This window comes from Balaenoptera musculus, chromosome 2, assembly GCF_009873245.2.
Source record: "Balaenoptera musculus isolate JJ_BM4_2016_0621 chromosome 2, mBalMus1.pri.v3, whole genome shotgun sequence".
NCBI classification, from domain to species: domain Eukaryota; kingdom Metazoa; phylum Chordata; class Mammalia; order Artiodactyla; family Balaenopteridae; genus Balaenoptera; species Balaenoptera musculus.
Genome location: NC_045786.1, coordinates 92283233 through 92300437, shown reverse-complemented (window position 1 = coordinate 92300437; position 17205 = coordinate 92283233). Strand labels below are relative to the sequence as shown.

The 17205-nt window shown below is 41.7% G+C and overlaps 1 protein-coding gene across 3 annotated transcripts in view; it reads left to right on the top strand.

The window, feature by feature from the left end:
• Positions 1 to 17205, top strand: part of EIF2AK4 (eukaryotic translation initiation factor 2 alpha kinase 4) — a 108401-nt gene that overhangs the window by 80900 nt on the left and 10296 nt on the right. For all 3 annotated transcript variants that reach the window (XM_036842668.1, XM_036842666.1, XM_036842667.1), the window contains 9 exons: positions 11 to 60; positions 1208 to 1376; positions 2309 to 2425; positions 3990 to 4055; positions 6932 to 7102; positions 7534 to 7668; positions 10632 to 10739; positions 11327 to 11455; positions 12993 to 13079. In XM_036842668.1, coding sequence (XP_036698563.1) covers positions 11 to 60; positions 1208 to 1376; positions 2309 to 2425; positions 3990 to 4055; positions 6932 to 7102; positions 7534 to 7668; positions 10632 to 10739; positions 11327 to 11455; positions 12993 to 13079 — 1032 coding nt within the window. The remainder of the gene's footprint in view (positions 1 to 10; positions 61 to 1207; positions 1377 to 2308; positions 2426 to 3989; positions 4056 to 6931; positions 7103 to 7533; positions 7669 to 10631; positions 10740 to 11326; positions 11456 to 12992; positions 13080 to 17205) is intronic.

Here is a 17205-nt window from a genome sequence, read left to right as displayed (position 1 = left end):
TATTTTTCAGGTTCCTTTTGCAAGATATGTGGCAAGAAATAATATATTGAATTTAAAACGGTAAGAAAAAACGGGGGTTCATTTGGTGGATGTGGGAAAGAAACCAAGGAAAAATGTTACATCATCTGTGATCCTTACACAGTAAAGAATTTGGAGTTTAAAGTACTGAGCTTGGAAAATGGTCAAAAAGCCCAGCCCCAGTACCCCTTTCTATGATCAGGACCGGCAGCCTCCCCTTTGAAGGAATGTAGCAGTTGGGTAGGTACCTGAACCTCCCACAGTCTATTCTGTGCCTTCTAAATGTCCCCAAGTCACATGACTAATTATTTTCACAACCAGTTGCTTGGAAAAACATCTGGCTGTTCTTGATCACAGATGGCCCCTTTTAAAATTTAATTGAAGGGACAAGTGGCCAACGGTCTCTGTGTGAAAACTGCCTACAAAGGTAACTGCATAAAAGCTGCTTCTGAAGAAGTAGAGTAAACCCAGCAGGAATGCTGAACACCAAGGACCTCCAGGCACTTACTGCTGGGGAAAGGTTTGGTGTACATTGAAATACCACAGGAGTCAAACACCAAGAGCTTCATAAATTGGAGCAATATTCCTGTCAATGAGGCAGCCGACTTTGCAGCTCCTTTCCTAAACAAAATCAAAGCTCTTTACATGCTTTTATCCTCAGTTCCAAGTGAACAGTTAATATTCATAGTCCTAAGGTGTGGGGATCACTGTGTAGAAAGCAAACACTTAAGATAAAATTATTTTTGATTGTAATTTCATCTCTATTTCAGACATTAAAAAAAAAAAAAAAATTAAGCCCTGTAGTTTAATAGTGGCAACACCGGGAATTGGAACCTAGATCACAAGGCAAGACTATTCTGGGCACATCTATCTTTATGTTTTCTTAATCATACTACTGATTAATTTTTTCACATTTGTTTATTTTATCTTATTCAACAATCTCTTACACATATTTAATTCCAGTAAGCCAGCAGTCCCCAACCTTTTGGCGCCAGGAACCGGTCTCATAGAAGACAGTTTTTCCACGGACGGGGGGTGGGTGATGGGGATGATTCAGGCGGTAATGGGAGCGACGGGGAGTGGCCGATGAAGCTTTGCTCACTCACCGGCTCCTCACCTGCTGCTGTGCTGCCGGCTGGGGACCCCTGCAGTAAGCAATGACCTTAGAAATGCGGGTTTCTCTCTCCAGATACTGCATAGAACGCGTGTTCAGACCTCGCAAATTAGACCGATTTCATCCCAAAGAACTTCTGGAATGTGCGTTTGATATCGTCACCTCTACCACCAACAGCTCTCTGCCCACCGCTGAAATCATCTACACCATCTATGAAATCATCCAGGAGTTTCCAGCACTTCAGGTTCCTCCCCATCTCCTAACATCCCAAGGTTATCCCGCTAGATAGAGTCCTCTGCCGAGTGCCGTGGGAAAGCCACGACCGCAGGACTGCTCCTCAGATGGTGCTGGCGGTGAATCACATTGTTACTCAAGTCCCCGGGAAAGTCTGATGTAGCTTTTGAGACTTGTCTCAGGCTCTTACCTCTGCCTTGACCAGAGCGGGTTTTGTTTTTGTCTCTTTGGTTGGGGGGAGGGTGTTGTTTCTCCATCCATTCTTACAAAATTTGAGGAATTAGCCTAAGTTTCCTAGGATGCTTTGAGCATGTTGAGACCCCTCAGCTGCCTCCTACACCCAGGCTCTTAACAACCAGCTTCACTTTGCATAGTCTCTGTGGACTACCCAGCCAGTGGAGGCTGCTGTGAGCACAGTGGTGGCTCTCCTCCGCCTTTCCTCTCCATCCCGCACACACGCCCTGTTCACCCCGCCACCGTGAACACCCATCAGTCACGGTGTGCCCCTGTCCGGAAGGACCTCTCTATCCAGCTGCAGTTGGGGCCCTTTCTCCCCCTGCACCTGGCTTAGCACACGGCTCGCCACCCTGCAGATGCTCATTGATTGACTTGTGTGCTTATATTCCACCAGCCGGGCTTATAGGTCAGTCACTGTTGAACCAGGTCCTCTCCCTCTTTGAAATCTGTGTCGGCTCGCTCAGGCCTTTGAACATAGCTGGAGACCAAAGTATTTCTGAGGCGTATAATAAAGTATTAAATTATATTATACTCTGACCACAACAGTGCATGAAGAATGTATATGAAAAAGTAAACTAGAAGGCACTATGCTAAAATTCAGTCCTTCCATTGTGTCAGGTTGGTGAATTGGTGATAAGATTCTAGATTTGGTCATGTGCATGTATTGCTTTTATAATGAAAATAATAATAATTTCTCTATCCTAGGAAAGAAACTACAGTATTTACTTGAACCATACCATGTTACTGAAAGCAATACTCTTACACTGTGGGATCCCAGAAGATAAACTCAGTCAAGTCTATGTTATTCTGTATGATGCTGTGGTAAGCATTTAATTACTTTGAGTTGATATTGAAGGATAATAATAGTTCATGGGTATTTTCTTAGTGATGTAACCATGAAACTGAATTGGGACTTTTATCTCCTTCCCTTATTGCTCTAAGGTAAAAGAACCGACTGGCTTTGATTCTGTCAACAGTTAACAAGTGTTGGTTGAGCTTTTATTCTGTACTAAGCCTTGTGCTACTAGTGACCTCCAGGGTGTTTTTTTAAGGGTAACTTCTGAAGATTGAATTATCTTATTTAATTTAAAATATAATAGAGTTCTTCACTAACCTACTTCTGGAGGCAAAAAAATCACTGAGTAGTTGGTCCCGATACTTGCCAGTAATAATTTTTAAGAAGAGTTAACCTTTATTGAACATATGCCATGCTCAATATTTATGTGCCAAGCATTGTTCTAAGCCCTTTACATGGATTAACTCACTCTAATCTCACAAGCACTGTTACTGTCCTTTAGAGAGACCAAGAAAGGGAAGTGTTAGTTTTGAGAGTAAAAGACTTATGCCCTGCCCTTATTTCTTCCAACCTGTCTGAGCTTATCAGTAAAGTCACTTATAGACTTGGATTGGTTGAACTGGGGGAGACTGGTTTAGACCTCTCTTGGGGCCTCGTTTATCACCTCCTTCCTGTGGGACTAGGGCAGCATCACCTCCTGTTACTCTTCCTCATGTAACCACATCACAGTGTTCGTTACTCTCTAGTATGTGTGCAAAGCCTGGAGGGGAAACAGTGAAAAGCTTAAATAGTATTATATATTACGGCGCTGGGATGGAATTGTATCCTTCTTATCTTTTCTGATTTCTTTTCATGTTAAATATTATTTATTATTATCCTATTTATTATAAAATAAGAACATCCAGGAGATTCAATAGCTAACAGTGCCAGACAGCCTATGCTTAAGGCAGGACGAGCAGGGGAAGTCCATAACGGCTTACTGTTTTTTTGTACACTCAGAAGCTCAACTCGCTTTTCTTTCGTCTGCCAGGGACACATCAGGGGCCCTAACTTTACTGTTTGCTTCTTCGTGGTTCTTTTCTCCTCCCAAAGTGCTGCTGCTGTTTGGCAGGGACAGATACAACATAGTGTCAGAGAGACGCCGGCGGAAACCCCCGGGGATGGTGCAGAGGGCTTCCCATCACTCTTGTTCATATCCTGCAGCCTGCCTGCCAGCGTGGGATGGCGCGCAGAGCCTGTCCGCACATGGCTTTCATTAGGGGACGGGGATCGGTTGACTCCGTCCCAGTCCAACATAAGCACCCTGGTTAAGCCTGTCCACCTCTGGGTCACCTCACCATTCAGCAAGTGCAGCTCTCCCCTTATTAATTCTTTTATGTCAGGGGTATTCACATTTTAAGACAATGTTAGTTACAGTTTATGTGAATTGTGGAGAGAAAAAATGTTTTTTAATCAGAGTTAACCCATCCTTCATGATGAGGAGCCATTTGTCCAAAATGAAGGATACACCTGTCAGAATTAGCCTGGAAATTGTATCTTGTTCAGCGCCAAATTTGGGACTCTCATTGTTACCTTTTTCTGCCCCATTAGACCGAAAAGCTGACGAGGAGAGAAGTGGAAGCTAAATTTTGTAATCTGTCTTTGTCATCGAATAGTGTAAGTACATTTTAACAATGTGATTACAGCTCTCTCTGTAATTTTGCGGTACCAGAAAATGCCACCAAATTCTCGCTGCAGTAAGGCAGCAGTGCCCCCGACTGCCTCAGACAATTTTCCCCTTGAGTGTTGATAGGTGCCATGGCAACGTCTGGGATTAGGGGAAGAGAAGCCAGCGTCGTGATCAAAGAATGCCTCTCCATGCTGCCCCTTAATGTGCTGTAATCACCCTGTTTCTCCCTGATCACCAGATCCTTCTTTCTCACACCCCTGGTAAAGGCTGTGCTTGGTGGAGCCTCCTGCTGAGGAGACCTCATACTGCTTGGCCTCTTCTGAAACAGATGCTTCAGGACTAGTTTGAGGCACAGAGCTCTGCCAAGTCATTTGGTTGTCCACCTCCCATGCTTCCCCCCCCCCGCCCCCTGGTCTTCTAACACCTCAGAGCTGCATTAAAGCTCTTGCTTTTCTGGGCATTTCCTACTCCTAAAATCGTTCATTTGCTCTCATTGGCAATGAGGAAAATCTCATGGGGTAAACAGGTTTGTCATTTCTCTCTATAGGCATCAGGTTGGGCCCAGATCTTTGACACAGTCACCCACACTTAACTCAGTCCCTGAAAAGCAGAAAACAACAGGGATTTCTTACATTTTCCTGAATATTTATATAAGAGAAGTTTTTGGTTTTTTTTTTTTGCTTTCCCAGAACCCTTCTCGACCTTGGTCTGACACTCAATTACATAATCCTGTGGTGATGAGCAATATTCACTTATGGGATAGATTAAAATATGATTGTACGGGGACTTCCCTGATGGTCCAGTGGTTAGGACTTCGCCTTCCAATGCGGGGGCGGGGGGGTGGGTGAGGGTTCGATCCCTGGTCGGGGAGCTAGGGTCCCACATGCCTTGTGGCCAAAAAACCAAAAACATAAAACAGAAGCAATATTGTAACAAATTCAATAAAGACTTAAAAAATATATATACATGATCGTATGCAGGCCAGGCAGAGTCATTCAGATTTTGGGACACCTGCAGTGTGTCAGGCACAGTGCTAGGGATATAAAGAGGAGTCAGTTGAAGAGTCCACAGACTGCTTTCAACTTCTTCATTCATATTGGCCTTTAAAAGCCATACAGCGTGTGTCTACCCTCAGCTCTTTAAAACAACTTTCACAGGCACCGTGGTTTAAAGAAATCACTCAGATAGTTTGCAGGTTGGGAAAGTAAACCAGATACATAGCACTAGGAGCTCTAGAAATTAAACCAGATTACATTTTAAATGTTAAATATTAGAGGAGATCTTAACAATTACAAAGTGACCCAATGGTATAATATTCTAATATGAAGAACAGTATTTACATAATACCCTAGATGTGTACACAGCACATAGCCTGTGCAGAAACAGTCCTGTGTATGACACAAAGGATCTGCCCAAGAAACTGCCCAGTTCAGTGACTCCTTACCCAACCAAAGGTTCAAGCCCAAAAGGTTCTTTGAACTAATGTCACATTTCAAAATATTTCACACTTGCTCATGATAGCTGCATTGGTTGCTAAAATGTCAGCTTCTTTGCTTTTTGCTAAATCTCTACCCACTAGTCATTTGATATTAAGCATTAATTTGAAGTTGTGTGTGTGAGTAGTTCAAAATGGAAAAATTAGTATCTAATATAGGCATTTGGTACTCTCATTATTTTAAAAGGGAACTCTAAGGATACTAGAAAAGGGAGGAGAAATATTGCAGGAGAGTTTCAAATATCTGGCCCAGTCTTCGTATTTTACGGATGAGGCACCTAAGGTCCAAAGAGATGTGTGACTTATCCCAAGTCACATGGAGTTAGTTGATGATAGGGTGAGAACCAGAATCTGGGGGTGTTAACTCTAGTGCTTCTGGTAGTTTATTAATGGGGTGATATAATGTTAACATTTATTGAAAAGAAACAATTTTTTATTAAGAAGAAAAAAATAATTTAAAATCAAAGATGTAATTTTAAAATTAAAAATTTTTATCTTTAATATAGTAAAGAAATTATAGATTTTAACACTTTCAGATTTTTTTAAAATACAAGTGATTTATGATTATTAAACAAAGTCTTCATTCAGCTCTTTGGTTCCACGTGCCAACTTACAGATGAACTAGGTTCTGCCTGCCTGTAGTCTCAAAGTAGCTATAATTTTGTTTCTTAGTTTCCACTTTAGCCCCTGGGATTCTTTTTTTCTGGTTTTATGATCATAGTTATTTCCTCTTTCACCTGCTGTGCGCCAGGGTCATTATTAGCCACTGCCCCCTCCTGGGGAAGACGAGGAGTACAGCTGGTGAGAGCTGGGATCTGGGGTGAGCTCTGAGCCAGAGAGAAGGAAGAATCAGGGGCTGCCTCTAGGAGACAGTATCCAAACTGCATCTCAAGGCTACAAATAGGAATTATTCAAAGCGAGGACGGGGAATTCCTGGCTAATTCAGTGTAGTATTAGAACGAGTCAGACTTTGCCTTCCTGTTCCCCACTGACGTGCCTGTAGTAATGGAAATTCATGAGTGTGAGGAAGGCAAAGGGGAGCAATAGTGGCCTAAAAATATGTAATGGAGGATCTGCTAGTACCAGGGTCTGCTCTGCTGGGGTCAGCATTTGCTATAAGTGTGTGTGACTAAAAATTAACTGTGAGTAGGTACCTAAAGCACTTCTGCGAGGTGCTTTAGAGTTGTTGGAAAAGGATAATCCTTAGTCGGGATTGTGGGAAAGATTAAAATTACCCTTGACCACAAAATCCACCCTTTCGGAGGTACAAAAGCTCTGCCATGCTCCCCTGCGCGTAGGAAACACACTGCAAAGTGAGTCTTTCTTGCCGTGGATTTTGGAAGCTAACTGTGCCTCTTTGCTTTCCAGCTGTGTCGACTCTACAAATTTATTGAGCAGAAGGGAGAGCTGCAAGATCTGACACCAACAATAAATTCATTAATAAAACAGAAAACGGGTGTTGCCCAGTTGGTGCAGTATGGCTTAAAAGACCTAGAGGAGGTTGTGGGACTGTTGAAGAAACTTGGCATAAAGTTACAGGTTTGGCAACTGTTTGATTCTGGCAGCACAGATTTGTAGCATTAATAATAGCACAAGGAGGAAATGGGTTTTATTTTGTAATTGCTAGTAAGTTTTATTTTTCCAGAAGAACGCTGCTTTCTACATTTTGGAACATTTGATATCTAGTAATAATTTTGGCTTGGATCAGAATTTCTTTGCAAGCATCACAATTCCTATTGTGCGGCAATCCTTATTATGTCAGCCTCAGAGAAGTGGTTATTCTTGAAGAGAACAGAGCTTCTCTTACTTGGCAGGCTATAGTTTAAACAGACCGTGTGCCAGATCTTACTGAATATTCTGTTTATACTAAATAGATTGTTCTGATGCTGATGATGGAAAATGGTGTCTTCAGCATTGCACATTCTAAATCTCGAGCCCTTGACACGTTTGTATGGCATTTCCCTTGACAGGTCTTGATCAATTTGGGCTTGGTTTACAAAGTGCAACAGCACAGCGGAATCATCTTCCAGTTTGTGGCGTTCATCAGACGGAGGCAAAGGGCTATATCTGAAATCCTTGCAGCTGGTGGCAGATATGACCTGCTGGTGAGGGCTTGCCCTGTGTTTGTTGATTTGTTCTGGCTTGATTTCATTTCTTCCTCGACTCATTATTTTGAAATTTTTCAAAACTACAGAAAAATTGAACCACTGGTATAATTGAACACCTATATATATTTCACCTAGGAATAGAAATGTCTTGTGAACTACATTTGTAATGTTTTCAACTTTCATTTAAATAACTATAGGTTTACAGGATGTTGCAAAGATAGTACAGAGAGGTCTTGTATACATTTTACCCAGTTGCTTCCAGAAAGCTGGCATAACTATAATAAAATACCAAACCCAGGAAGTGGACATCCATACACTGTATGTATCTAATTCTGTGCCATTTTTATCACATGTGCAGATTCCCATAACCACGACCACAACTGAGATACAGTACAAATGGAATATAGAACCTTACCTCCCTCTGTGTCCCTTACCCCATCCCCCATTTATAATTGTCTTAAATATTTCCTCAGCATACACTGAGGTCCACATCAGACAGTGTTGCGCTTTTTGCTTCCAATGTCAAACTCTGAGGAACTCAAGAAAGTCTACTGTATTTACCCAAAATTTTTGGGTTCTGATGAGAAATCTGCTGTTATTTGAATTATTTTTCCCGTATAGGAGAGATGATTCTCACTCGATGCTTTTAAGATTTTTTTTTTTGTCTGTCTTTAGTTTGAAGTTTAATTATGATGTATCTTGGCCTGACTTTCTTTGGATTTATCTTGTTTTGGATTTTCTCAGCTTCTTGAGTCTATAGGTTTGTCTTTTGCTAATGTGGGTCCCCCACCAAGCCCCAGCAAGTATCAGAGAAGGCTAAATGGGGAGCCAGGATTTTCATATCTGCCTGGGGGCAGTGCCCCCCATGCCCCCACCAGCAGAGTCAGTGGAGGCCAGGATCCCCGACTTCCACCCACACCCAAGCAGAAACAAGGTCCCCCTCCCTGCTGGGGTGGTGCCGTAGGAGGCTGAGTGGGAAGCTGGAACTTAGACCAGTATCCAGCATAGTATCAGAGGAGGAGTGTTTCAGGCATTATTTCTTCTATAATTTTTTTCAGCTTTACCTTCTTTTTTCTCTCCTTCTAGGACTCTGATGACACAAATGTTATGCTCCTGTGGTTCTGGGACATTCTGCTTTCCAGTCTGTTTTCTCTGTTGTTTAGATTGATTTTTATCTTCAATTTCTCTGTTTCCACTGTTATCTCCATTTATGCTGTTGGGCCAATCCAGTGAATTTTTTGTCTTCTACTTCTTTGCTGAGACTTTCCATTTTTTTAATTTGTTTCGAGCCTATTTATAATGCTTGTTGTAGCATTTTTATGCTGGTTGCTTTAAAATCCTTGCCAGATAACTCCAACATCTATGTCATCTTGTTAGTGCCTGTTGATTTTCTCATTCACTTTGAGATCCTGGTTCCTGTTATGAGACGTGATTTTCAGTTGTATTCTGGACATTTTGAGTCTTATGTTATCAGATTCTGGAACTTCCCTAGATCTTCTGGTTTAGGAGGCCTCCTCTGATACTGTACTGGGGGGGCGGCACTTTGCTGATGTCGGTTGGGGGTGAAGATCCACGTTTCTCACTCGGCCTTCCTCTACATCCGGAGCGTGGGACGGGTGCCTTGTTACCACTTCCCGCACGCCTCCACTGAGAGTATAGTGGAGGGGTGGGGGGATGGGGGAGTTGGCAGGTGGCCTTGTTACCGCTGGATAGTGGCGAAGGTTCCAGCTTCCCACTCAGCCTCCTCTGGCACCACCCCAGAGGGGAGGAGGGCCTTGTTACTGCTTGGGTGTGGTTGGAAGTCGGGGATCCTAGGGGTCCTGGTCTCCACTGACACCGCTGGGGGAAGCATTACTCCCAGGCAGATAGGAAAGCCCTGGCTCCCCATTTAGTTTTCTCAGATGCCGCCCTGCTGGGACTTGGCGGGGGCCTCCTTACATCTGGGAAAGGGTGAATGTGTTGGCCCGCACTCAGCCTTTGTGAGTGGGAGTGTCTGTGCTTTTGCTGTGATGTTTGACTGGAGCAGGGGCAGATCTTGTCTAAAAGTTTTCTGTCTTGCTGGGTTGCCCCTTTCTGGGTCTTTTGACCAGAGACAGCGGGTTTTCCTTGGGGCTCTCTTGTTTGTTCTCCTTGGCATTTCTGGGTTGACAGTTTCTCCAGCACCCAGTCCAGAGTATATGAGGCAAAAACCAAACCCAGGGAACTCACCACATGTCGTTCCTCAGATCCCATGGTCCCCGGTCAGCCTGCCATCTCCTCTCCACTTTCAGAGTTGTCTGATGTTTGTTTTATATGTAATGTCCAGGGGCTTTAGCTTAGCAGGAGGAATAGGGAGAAATGTACCTACCCATCTTGGTCTAGAACCTATGTGTGCAACTTTAAATTGTCTAGTAACATAAAGTAAGTAAAAAGAAAAAGGTGGAATTAATTGTAATAATCTATTTTATTTAACCTAATATATCCAAAATAATATGTAAGCATGTAATCAAAAATTTTTTAATTAAGGAGTTATTTTACATTTTTTTCTACATCTTTATAATTAGCATTTATTTAACCCAGTATACCCAGAATACTATTTCAACATGTGATCAAACATTTAAAAATTATCAAGGAGCTAATTTACATTCTTTTCCATTCTGAATCTTTGCAACCAGTATGTTTTACATGTACAGCACATGTGAATTCGGATTAGACATTTCAAATGCTCAAGCCCCATGTGGTTAGTGGCTGCCAGATTGAACAGTGCAGAGCTAGATGCAACATTCATCAGCATTCATGAAGTGACATGTGCGCTTGCTCTTCTCTCTTGCTACACACACACACACACACACACACACACACACACACTTTATTTTGTTGAACCCTCTGATAAGTTGCTGTTAGAGTGCAAATCGTTGCTTTTCCTATAATCACACTTTCGTCTCCATTTCATAACCAGAGCTGTGTGTCTCTCTCCACAGATCCCCCTGTTTAGAGGACCACAGGCTCTGGGGCCAGTTCCTACTGCCATTGGCGTCAGCATAGCCATAGACAAGATAACTGCTGCTGTCCTCAACATGGAAGAACCTGTAAGTTCCAGCTTTGCTTTCCAGTGTGCTTTGAGTTGTCTTTCATTTTGTAGTCATTCACATGGAGCCTTAGATGTGGTAGCTATAGACTGAGGTTTTGGGAGATTACCTTTGCCGTGAGAGACAAGCCTAAATCTTGGTGTGAGTACTTAGCCTCTGATCTTAGCTGGGGGACCTTAGTCCACTAGCCTTACTCTCCTCATCTGTAATATGCTATGTAAATGTGAGATATTACACTTGTTAGCAGACTCATATCAAAGCCCTTTGTTCATAAATACTGCTGTACTCTACAAAGCTAGAAATGGTTTTTTCCCTGTTTCAGGCAAGATTAGTTTTCCCAGAGAAAAAAGAATGTCTTTCTGATGACTTAGAAATAATTTCAACTACCCTATCTTAAAAGACTAATATAAAAGTTTTTTGACTGTGTCTTTTTTTTTAACCATGTCATTTGAAGCGAAGACTTTTGCATTTATGTAGCTGTACACAATTTTAAGATGCCTGTTTTCACATGAGCGCTGCCTCCTTGGCCTCACATACATGCCCACAGTCTCCCTCCTCTAAATGTAATCACTCTGTTTCTGCTGCAGGTTACAGTAAGCTCTTGTGACCTCCTCGTTGTAAGTGTTGGCCAGATGTCCATGTCCAGGGCCATCAACCTAACCCAGAAACTCTGGTCAGCGGGAATCACAGCAGAAATCATGTATGACTGGTCACAGGTAATGAGACAAAAAGCACCTGTGAGTGGAGTGCACATAGTCGTGGCTTCAATAGCAAATCATCCTCCACGGCTTTAGTTTCTGCCAAACTCTTTATCTGTGTGGTTTCAGTTGCTTCCTCTATGAGTTTCTGATTGTTACCTTAAACTTAGTGGTCTAAAGCAACACTTATTATCTTACATTTCTGGAATTCAGAAGGCTGAAATCCGTTTCACTGGGTTAAAATCAAGGTGTCTGATAAGGCTGGTTCCTCCTGAAGGCTTTAGGAGGAGAATCCACTTCCTTGCCTTTTCCAGCTCCTAGAAGCCTCCTGCATTCCTGCTCATGGCCCCTTCCTCCATCTTCAAACTCAGCAGGGTGGCATCTTCTTTCCTCTCTACGCTATGCTTCTGTCCTTCCATCTCTAACTGACCCTCCTGTCTCCCTTTTACCAGGACCCTTGTGATTATACTGGGCCCATCCAGATAACCCAGGATAATCTCCCCATCTCAAGATCTTTAACTTTAACCAATCTGCAAAGTCCCTTTTACCATATAAGGTAACATAGTCACAGGTTCCCAGGGATTAGGATGTGGACATCATTGTGGGGCCATTATCCAGCCTAGCACACTTCCCAAACGCATTCTGTGTTTAGTGTGTTTGTAGCTTTATATCTTCAGACCTCCCACAGCAGGCCTAACACTTGCTCTGGGTGTGGAGGTGAGGAAAATGGCACCACTGAGCACCTGCCTACCCTTTAGAAAGGGGGGCCTTTAGATGACTAACTTCTGTACAAGCAGATCACAGAAGGGGCTGCACTCCCAGGTGGTCCTCCGAGTTGTTCACACGTTCACCCACACTTGTGGTGCCCCAGAGAGTGAAGAGATGCCCAGGGAAACAGAACCCCACCCTCCCACCTGCTTCTTCCACATTACCTGCCAAGAGCTGCTGCTCTCCATTTTTGTGTGTGTTATGTAAAAATTGATATCAGAAGTATGCTGAGCAATAAATTATAGTCATTTGACAGAACAGTATCCTATGCCATTTGTTTACTTGTTTCATAAATTGTTAGAGAAGTGTTCTGTCCTAAAGTAAAATTACAAGCTCAGTAACGGTGACTTCAGCCCTGCACAGGGGCATCCCCTGCAGGCTTCTCTGCTCTGATGCTTCTTTGCTTTATGCTTCAGTTCTGCTTTTCACCTTCTATTTCTTTTGTTGCCTTTGCTTTCCCCAAAGGCCTTTTCACTCTTTGTGTGTGTGTGTAATTTTTGGCACCTTCTATCAAGATGTGAAGCTTCTGAAAACCTCTTACTGTGTCCTGACCACATTGAATGGCATGGCCCCTTAGAACAATAGTGAAAGCAAGGAAAGCAAAAGAAGTCTTATTCCTCCTTTGAATTCTGTACTCTTCTTGCTTAATATTTATATATTTAATATTTATATAAACCCTGAAATCAGCATGTTTAGTTATTCACTTTGAGAATCCACTGAACACAGTGTTTTCATTCTCGTTAATTACTTGAAGCTGTTCTAGCTGTTCTGTGTTTATTTGTTTCAGTCCCAAGAGGAATTACAGGAGTACTGCAGACATCATGAAATCACCTATGTGGCCCTTGTCTCAGATAAAGAAGGAAACCATGTCAAGGTAAAGACCAGAGGAAATCTTTCACAATTCAACAGTCAGATTTCCCAAACAGTATTAACCGTGGAGCACCCAACCTTCCCACTGAGGTCCTGCCCTTGGTTGTGGGGTGGAAATACATTATTTCATTCTCCTTTTGAATTGCTAGGCCTGTTTTTGGAGAAAGTGTATAAAATAAGGGAGAGAGAATCTGAATCTAAACACTTTTCTTTGAACTCAAAAAAAAATAAAAATGAAAAAACTATGGCTAGTTATTTTCCCTACTTTTTTCCCCTTGTTCCCTTTGACCATCTACGAAAATAATAATAATAACTATAGCTGATACCTGCTGGTTGGCATATCCTCTGGCTACTTCCTAACCAATTCTACTATGTTGCATTTAACTAAAAATGCTCATCCCACTACTGGGCATATACCCTGAGAAAACCATAATTCAAAAAGAGTCATGTACCACAATGTTCATTGCAGCACTATTTACAACAGCCAGGACATGGAAGCAACCTAAGTGTCCATTGACAGATGAATGGATAAAGAAGATGTGGCACATATATGCAATGGAATATTACTCAGCCATAAAAAGAAACGAAATTGAGTTATTTGTAGTGAGGTGGATGGACCTAGAGTCTGTCATACAGAGGGAAGTCAGAAAGAAAAACAGATACCATGTGCTAACACATATATATGGAATCTAAAAAAAAAAAAAAAAGGTTCTGACGAATCTAGGGGCAGGACAGGAATAAAGACGCAGACGTAGAGAATGGACTTGAGGACACAGGGAGGGGGAAGGGTAAGCTGGGACGAAGTGAGAGAGTGGCATGGACATATATACACTACCAAATGTAAAACAGGTAGCTAGTGGGAAGCAGCTGCATAGCACAGGGAGATCAGCTCAGTGCTTTGTGACCTCCTAGAGGGGTGGGATACGGAGGGTGGGAGGGAGATGCAAAAGGGAGGGGATATGGGGATATATGTATACATATAGCTGATTCACTTTGTTATACAGCAGAAGCTAACACACCATTGTAAAGCAATTATACTCCAATAAAGATGTTAAAAAAAAACCCAACCAAAAATAAATAAATAAATAAAAATGCTCATAAATATATCACCTCATAACCTTTATTTCTATTTTTAAAAGAAAAAAATCAACATATTTTCCCCTTGTTTTTCTCTTATAACGTGTTTGTCTGCTTTTTATAGCAGAGTGATGTTGGCTTCATAAATTAGTAGGATCTTCTGTTCTCTGGATAACTTTGTGTAGAATTGGCATTATTTCATCCTCAGATATTTGGTAGAGTTCCTCAAATGTTTGGTAAAACCACAGGGGCCTAGGTAAAGAGCTATCAGATTGCCTTTCTCCTTAAATGAGTTTTGGTAGTTTGTATCTTTCTCAGAATGTTTCCATTTCACCTAAGTTTTCAGATATTCCCTTTCACTATCTGTAGGATCTATAGTGATATCCCCTCTTTCATTCCTGATATTGGTAATTTATGTCTTCCCTTTTTCTCCCCTGATCACTCTGGCTAGAGACTTATCAATTTTGTCTTTTCAGAAAACTAGCTTTTGATGTCATTGATTTTTCTCTATTTTTTGTTCATTCATTTCCTATTTTATTGATTTCCATTCTTTTTTTTTTTTTCTTCAATCTGCTAAATTTGGATTTAGAGACAGTCACTAATTGAAGTTTGTTTTGTATCCACTCTGACAATCCTGCCTTTTTTTTTTTTTTTTTTTTTTTTTTAATTTTATTTATTTATTTATGGCTTGTGTTGGGTCTTCGTTTCTGTGCGAGGGCTTTCTCTAGTTACGGCAAGCGGGGGCCACTCTTCATCGCGGTGCGCGGGCCTCTCACTATCGCGGCCTCTCTTGTTGCGGAGCACAGGCTCCAGACGTGCAGGCTCAGTAATTGTGGCTCACGGGCCCAGTCGCTCCGCGGCATGTGGGATCCTCCCAGACCGGGGCTCGAACCCGTGTTCCCTGCACCGGCAGGCAGATTCCCAACCACTGCGCCACCAGGGAAGCCCACAATCCTGCCTTTTAATTGAAGTGGTTAGACCATTAATATGAGGTGCAGTTATTGAAATGGTTGGGTTTAAATCTACCATTTTACTATTTGTTTTCTGTTTGTTCCAACTGTTCTTTTTTTCCATTTTTTTCTCTTTTCATGCCTTCTTTTTAGATTGAATAGCTTTTATTCCATTTTATCTCTACTATTGGTTTACTAACTATAACTCTTATTTTTGGTGGGATTTTTTTAGAGACTTCTCTAGGGTTTATAGTATACATCTTTAACATCATCACATTCTACCTTCAAAAATATTATATACCTTCATGTATTGTTGTAAGAACCTTAAAACAATATTTCCATTTCCCCTCTCTCATCCTTTGTGCTATTGTGGCCAATATTTTTCTACATATGTTATTAACTTCATAGTACATTGTAAGTATTTTGCTTTTAATTAGTCAGTTATCTTTTAAAGAGGTTTTAAAATAAGGGAGGAATGTCCTTTATATTTACCATTTCTAGAACTGTTTGTTCCTTTGTGTTCAGCCAGATATCATTCTGATTTCATTTTCTTTATGCCTGAAGAATTTCCTAATATTTCTGATTAGTGCTGGTAATGAATTCTCTCAACTCTTACTGGTCTGAGAAAGTCTTCGTTTTACCTTCATTTTTGAGAGGTAATTTTTCTGTGTATAGAACTCACAATTTACATTTTTTTCTTTTTGCACTTTGAACACGGGTTTTATTGTTTTCTGACCTGATAGTTTAAAAGTCTGCTTTGATCTCTGTATATAATGTTTCTTTTTATTTTCTGGCACCTTTTCAAGATTTTCTTTTGTCACTGGTTTACTGCAATTTGAATATGACGTGCCTCAATGTGATACTCTTTATGTTCTAATACTTGGTATTAGAACTGTAGATTTGAACTGTAGATTTATAGTTTTCATCAAATTTGGAAACTTTTCAGACATTATTTCTTCAAATATTGTTCTGTCCCTTTTCCTTCTGGGACTCTGATTACAGTATGTTAATCATTTGCTCTTGCCCCACACCTCACTGAGGCTCTGTTTTTGGTGGGTTTTGTTTGTTTTTTCTCGCTGTCTATGCTTTATTCTGGATCATTCACTTATGTTGTCTGCAATATCTTATATGCTATTAATCCCATCCAGTGCATTTCTTATTTCAGATATTGTAGTTTTTTCATCTGTACAAGTTACATTTGTGTCTTTTTTTTTTTTTTTTTTTTTTTGGCTGTGTTGGGTCTTCGCTCCTGTGCGAGGGCTTTCTCTAGTTGTGGCAAGCGGGGGCCACTCTTCATCGCGGTGCGCGGGCCTCTCACTATCGCGGCCTCTCTTGTTGCGGAGCACAGGCTCCAGACGCGCAGGCTCAGTAGTTGTGGCTCACGGGCCTAGTTGCTCCGTGGCATGTGGGATCTTCCCAGACCAGGGCTCGAACCCGTGTCCCCTGCATTAGCAGGCAGATTCTCAACCACTGCACCACCAGGGAAGCCCTGTGTCTTTTTTTTTTTTTAATGTCTTCCATTTCTTTCCTCATCATGGTTCTTGTTTCCTTTATATTCTTTATAAGATTTATAATAGTCATTTTTAATTCCATCATCTTGACATTTCTGATCTGTTTCTGTCTATTGATGTTTCTCCTGGTTATGAGTTGTATTTTCCTTCCACTTTGTATGCCCAGTAATTTTTGGTTGGTTGTTGGACATTATGAATTTTACATTTTTTGGTGCTGGGTTTTCTTATGTTCCTGCAAATACTGTTGGACTCTGTTCTGGGATGTAGTTAAGATCCTTGGATTCTGTTTGACCCTTTCTAGGCTTGACTTTAAGTTTTGTTAGGGCAGGGCCTGGGCAGCCTTTAGTCTAGGTCTAATTTAGCCCCACTCCTAAGGCAGTGCCCTTGGAGGATTCTGCCTGAGGCCCCATGTGTCATGAGGTCTCTCTGCTCTGGTAAGAACAAGAACTATTCCTGGCCCTGTGGATTTCAGAAATTATTATGCCTACTCACGTCTGTTGGTTGTTTCCCCAGCCTTGGATAGTTCCCTCTCACCCATGCACAGACCACTTCTCTTTCAAAGATGTGAGTGGACTTCTCTGCAGAGCTTCAG